Raw genomic sequence first — 6483 nt, 5'->3', positions numbered from 1 at the left:
CTGGAAGAAATACCCCAACAGCTGCAAAAGTTTTTGTTTTCATGTTTATACTGCAAGAAGCAATACAAAAATTATAACACCATCCGGCACTCTTAGAACTCCTTCACATTCTACAGACAATCTTTGGGATAAACCAAAAGTTGAAGATCATGTCATAAAACAAATATCGTTCAGATGACAGTTCATGATAACCTCAAAAATTTTAGGCTTGAAAGAATTCTATGTGTTTCTAATTTAATTTGTGGTTGTAAGCATAACATTCATATACACAAATAATATGTTTACTATGGAGATGTAACTTCGTTCGCAAATGTCTACTTCCGTTCCGCAACCACATCAAATCAAAATTCATGCTTACCAATTTGTATATAATGAACCACCACAACCACATATAATTGCAGGAATTCAAATTGGTTTGTGTAAGCTCTCTGATTGGTCGAGATCTGTGTGTAGAATCTACATCCACACAGAGGCAGTAGTTACTGTGTTTCCCTTTCTCCTATCTCAGTTGCACCCCCCTGCTCTGCAAGGAAGCAGAGGATATCGACTCAGCCTCTAACAAAAATGAGTACAAGGAATTAATTAAATAATTTTCCTGGGGACTAAAGCGCAGCCAGCATGTAAGGCTGACAGCCTTACCGCCATCTTTGAGCCGATTGTCTAGATGATGTGGGAACCTCAACATCTGTTACAGGAATAACTTTACTTTTTTTACTATATGTGTAGTAAACTACAGTGTGTGTGAATTAGTGATACCACTATAGTTGCGTGTAGTTACGATCACTAAGAGTTCAACAAATGCAATTACCAGTCACTAATACACATGGCAATATACAGTTTTAGTTCAGGTTTAGTTATGTTGGATCTGAGGTCTTCACAGTGGTGATTATGAAGAGCTCTGTCCCCTAGGATATAATGCCATTTAACCAGATGAAAATCAACTGACATTTCAGATGAACATGTCAACTCCATCTTCAGGGTTGAAGAATAACCAAGATGGAGGTGACATGTTACTCCAAAACATCAGTTGATTTTCAGTGACCTACATAGTGTTATACTCCACACGATATAACTCTTCATAGGTTCTATGTTAGAATATTTCATGTCAATAAATTAAGACATTTTGTTTCGTTTTCATTACCCAATTTAATATCTGAATTCACAGCATAGTTCAGTCACAAATAAAAGGACCCAAGCCAAATTCTTCAGTTTCTCTTTCCAGGTTTGTAATGAGGATACTGTGAAACTGTAATATTTGAAACCTTAATTCATGATAGATTACAAACAGGAAATGGCGAAATTCATTCTTCCCCCAAGGAAGTGAGAATCGGCTTCATGAATGACACTTAAAAAGGTATCCCACTAAAATAATTGGAGTATACATCTACTCTCAATGTGTTGACAACTGAGAACAGAAGTCTCAATTTCATACCAATTACAAGTCACTGGACACATAAATAAGTAGTAGAAACACATCAAGCAGTCCAATAACTAATTTCATGGCAGTAAGTGAAAGAGTTGTCTTTACATGTTTCAGGCACTGTTGGCTATCACACAACGTATAGCCAACACTTAGCAACTACTTTATATCTGCTGCTGCATAAACAGCCTGTTATTACAGTATCAATGAAGGACTTTTAATAGTTACAGAGATTAAGACTGAACACTTAAAGCAAGTTGTGAATATCAACAATATTCAGAATGAAATAATACATATACTGAAAACAGAACTGCTTCCAATTTGACAAAAACACTTGCCATGGGTGCCCAAATATCAGCAATAATAGCAAAAATATTTATACAGACTATGGAACATACTTATAATATATAACAAAGACAAAACAAACATCGAACAGACATTTTGAATATATAAAAAAAAACATGTTCATATACATGCTTTGGCATTATACTCCATCTTCTAGCACTGAAAGTATGGTGTAAATTGGGATTTACCTGTATTATATAGTTTAACAATGCTTCTATAGGAGTCGGGATAGTGTAGTTGGGACAGCTGGCTACAGACTGAACGACCAAGGAGTCAGAGTTCGAGTCCTGGTAGGGTCAAGAATTTTCTCTTCTCCACGTTGTCCAGATCGGCTCTGGGGTCCACCCAATCTCCTATCCAATGGGTGCTGAGGGCTCTCTACATGGGGGGAGGGTAAAATGGCCAGAGCATGAAGCTAACCACTCACCTCCAGCTAATGCCGAGGTCAAGAAAATGTGGATCTATACATCCACTCCCCCATACACCTTCATGGTGTAATGCTTAATTAGTTAAACACTGGGGCAACTTTACCTTACAATGCTTCTATACCAAACATGTCCATACTTCATGCAGCAAGAAAACTAACACGTCAGAATACCACACCTCACTATACACTTATTATACATAATTTCGAAACCCATATCAGATTCGTGGTTTCTTGGGAAGTGAGCCAAATGCTGATATAACTGTTCCCTTTGTACCTGTAACACTTGTTGTCAATGATGGTTGCTGTAACAGTCCGGCTGGTTTCAGTATATGACCAGCCTGTGTACCTCCTGCCATGTTAGCTGCCACCATTGTTCCAACCTGATCCCACTTTGACTTCCGTCGTTTAGCATCATCTTCTGCTCCTGAGCCACTACCTGGTCGCTTAGCTGTACCTGATACAAACTCAACTTTTGTTTTATCTTTCCGTTCCTTCTCACGTCGATCCATCTCTGCTTTTTGAACACGAGCTAGTTCTTCATAAAATGATTCTTTTCCCCACCGTAAAGGATCATAAGTGTGGGCTGGATAATTTGTCCCCAATTCATTTATACTACAAAACTGAATCAATTTCTCATAAATGCTTGGATTACGGAACTCTTTGCGCTGCTGTATCACATGATTCATGTCCAACCCATCTGATTGCATCCTTTCATACAAATGACTTATCTTGTCTTGACACACATTTGAACAAAGGCCTGTTGGTTCTGGAGGAAGATGGACACCATCTGAAGGATCCCCTTCACTACCTACTGACTTCTGCCTTTCTTGCTCTGCACCTTCACCTGGGGTTCCTTCATCATCTGAAATAACCGTATCATCATGGTATGAGACTAACCGTGGAGGCACTACAGGAACTGGTGGTGTTGTAATATTAGATATATTGGGATCTGCGCTACTATCATCATTTGGTGATTTCTCGTTATCATCCACAACACCATCCTCTTCACCTTCAGAATCTGTGTAAGTGGCAGTAAGAGATGCAAGAGCAAAGCTCTGGCTAGACATTTTGTAACACAACTCTGTTCACAGTCTACCTCCAATGTGACTGCAACTCTAATGACAACAGGGCTTCAACACCAAGACACCCTCTGCAATTGTACCATATGGAAACCTGAAAAGAAAAACAGATTCAGAAAACAATGCTTAATAGTTACAAAGCCTGCGGGGAACAAAAAAAAAAAGGTTCACAAAGCATTTAAAACCTTGATTTCCTTTGTGGATAATTTTACGTTGCTACCAGTATCTCCCCTATATAGCACAGCACCGATGATTGATTGGTTAAGGAGAGTTGGAAAGGATTTTAAAGGAAGTGGTGGTTGCTTAATCGAGAAACTATCTTGGAACTTTCCTCGTGGTACTGAAGAAAATCATGAGTAACTTCCCTGAGGATAACCAGTGTGCCCTTCCGAAATTCGAGTCATGTACCTCGTACATACAACAAAGGGGCATTAGCGGTACACCTACCTGCTTTACGATCTTCCATACATTAACAGGTCATTTCTCACAATTTACTTTATAATATGGAAGCCACGATTTTATACACAACTGTTTAAACCAGTTAATTCGATACTAGAAACACCCACTACCACGTAAATAACTGTACACTGGGTAACAGACTGCACATAACTCACACCCAAACTTCTCCTCTCGAAATTAGCGTTTGGGGCGAACGAGTACTTCGATCGCTTCGATGGCTTCGATAGCCATTAGCAATGCTACCAACACAGTCTCTCTTCTCCTACTTCTGCCCGTTTTTCTCCGTGTAAAGGCGCAATCAATGTAATGAAATTGCACAACGTGAATGGTACTTTAAATTCAATTCTCTTTACGCGTGTAGTAATAACTCAAAAATACGAAGTGATAATTAAATTTACCTTACTATATTGTACATAGGCTAGACTACTTCTAGCATTTGATACATTATATTGTACACGTTTGGAATAGGCACTTCCACGATAATACAATAACAGCGGGCCGTTGCGTAGACAGTGCCGAAACAACGAACGCGTTTCATTTCATTTCATTTCATTTCGTGTCCATGGATCATTATACATGATATGACATGTCATTCTTGTGTAGTTATAGTATAATAAGTTTCATGATGTTACTATNGTGTGTTAAGCTAAGCTCAATTGTTCTTACTTTTAAATTATTATATGATCCTAATGTGAACTAAGTCTTGTCCACATAGGAGAGGAACTCATCTATGCTATAAAAGCAATGTTTTAATAGAAATGTTTTCAAAGTAATTTTAAATTTACATAGTGCTGGTATCTCATTCCCCGGAGATGAACAACAGAAGGCCGTTGAGTAACAACGGATGAGACGAAACTCGTTACCAGTGTATAAGGAGCATTCCCAAAGCAACGGATTGCCGAACACATGGGATCGAAACGATCGAAACTTGGCGAGGGGTGTCCTCTACTGAGTCCGCAGAACACCCTCATTCTCTGCATGCTCTCAGGACAAAGTGTCCAACATAGGAAATATTCAAAACATGAATCTGCAACTATCAGCAACACTGTATGTGTTTTAAATCAAACAGAAACAGCTGAATCATTGCTGCAAAATGTGAAGAAAAAAAGTTTCAGTACAAAACTGACTTTGTTGCACCTAGATGTACAGTTTTACATGTTGTATAGCATGGATTTGAAGCATAGTTCCTCATTCTAATACAAAGAACTAGCACTTAGCACTGATGGATGTTACAGAGAAGTTTAAAAAGTAGGAACTTGTATAAACTGACTAACGACAGGATCCAATGGTAGGGTTTTTGAGATGAAAATGAACGTGCAGGTCCACAAGGTACAAATGTACACATGTTATTACTATCATGTATGTACAAAGTTTTTGACTTGATACAAGTGTGCACAAAATTGTTCAGTGTTTCAAAGATGTATATTTTCATAATGTTGGTACATAACTGAATGGAACAAAAATGAAACTGATAACAGACTCTTCAGATTTGCATTACAGTTTCACATTTTCAGCTCTTGTGCTGTGGCAGACATTCAGATAACAAACACATTCAATCATTCTGGAGTTATGATTATATCAAGCCACCGTAAACAAGTGCTTTAATATTTCAAAATTGTTTACCTGTTCCTTTGTTCCATGAGCTGCATGTTTTATGTACCCCCAATAAGAAAGTCAAGGGGCATAAAATCCAAGGACAAATTAAATTAGGCTGAACAAAACTGCTAAAAGAGGGCAGTAAATCTTGTTGAAAAACTTCAACTTTCTCTCTGACAGTGGTCCTAGTTACTGACAGCAGCATTAAACACACTACAAAATAAACAATCCCTTCCTGTGGAATGACCATGTTTTCAACCATACCCAGGTAAATGGTCCCCTCTATGGTAGTCTCAGGTAAGAGATAGTAGTTTAGGTCAAGACACAATGTTGTATCAAGCATTGCACAAGTTCTACGTGTGTGTCACCATTTTAGCTTTTGTTTCATTAAATTTATCATGGTTACAAAAATGTAACTTTGAAATGCTACATATATTTTATAAACATTCTGTGTTTAGGACAAAATTTGTCCAACATGAAATTATGACAATAGTTAAACTCAAACTTTCAAAATTTTTATTAGCACTGAAAACTGTACGCAAATTCTGCTTTCTGTATCTTACAGTACATAGGAGATGGACAAAAATATGGAAACACCCCATGAAATGCATGCCTGAATTGAAGTGTTTATTTTAGCAACGTCTGTAGGTGACGTCGTATCTGCCCAATACCACTACCTGTACAACCTCCGCAATATGTTGCAAGCTCTTCATTTGTTGTCAATATAGTGTTCTGTGCAGTTGTTAGCGCATCATGTCAGAGCTAACAGAATTTGAACGTGGGCAAATTGTTGGGGCCTGTATGGTGGGTGCTTCTGTAACCAAGGTAGCCGAGCTTTTTGGTGTGTCGCGAGGCACAGTACCCAAGATTATGACCACATAATACAGAAGAAATGTGTTGAGTGATCGAGACACACGAACATTGTGTAGGATTGTGACAAAAAATAAGACTGCAAAAGTGACTGCTGAACTGAATGTCACGCTCCTAAACCCTGTCAGCACTAAAACAGTAAGAAGGGAACTCCACAAGCAGGGTATTTTTGGACGAGCTGCAATTCCAAAGACACTCATCAGTGATCAAAATGTCACTAAGAGGAGACCGTGGTGCCAAAGTCATAGATCCTGGACTATGGTCAATTGGTCGGATGAGTCCACCTT

At 38.4% G+C, this 6483-nt stretch overlaps 1 protein-coding gene across 2 annotated transcripts; it reads right to left on the bottom strand.

Moving 5' to 3' along the window:
- Positions 1-2325: 2325 nt before the first annotated feature.
- Positions 2326-3944, bottom strand: LOC111869387 (SAP30-binding protein). Of its 2 annotated transcripts, XM_023860886.2 has the most exons (3): positions 3719-3944; positions 3202-3365; positions 2326-3054 (listed from the first exon to the last, which is right to left on the bottom strand). In XM_023860886.2, exons 2-3 carry the CDS (start codon positions 3257-3259, stop codon positions 2408-2410), a joined length of 705 nt encoding a protein of 234 aa, XP_023716654.1. In that variant the 5' UTR covers positions 3260-3365; positions 3719-3944; the 3' UTR covers positions 2326-2407. The 2 variants fall into 2 exon arrangements, with proteins under 2 accessions (XP_023716654.1, XP_023716653.1); XM_023860885.2 differs by having other exon boundaries at positions 2326-3365; positions 3719-3942.
- Between the last annotated feature and the right edge of the window lie 2539 nt (positions 3945-6483).

This window comes from Cryptotermes secundus, unplaced genomic scaffold, assembly GCF_002891405.2.
Source record: "Cryptotermes secundus unplaced genomic scaffold, Csec_1.0 scaffold584, whole genome shotgun sequence".
Classification (NCBI taxonomy): domain Eukaryota; kingdom Metazoa; phylum Arthropoda; class Insecta; order Blattodea; family Kalotermitidae; genus Cryptotermes; species Cryptotermes secundus.
This window is presented reverse-complemented; position numbering and strand designations above follow the sequence as displayed.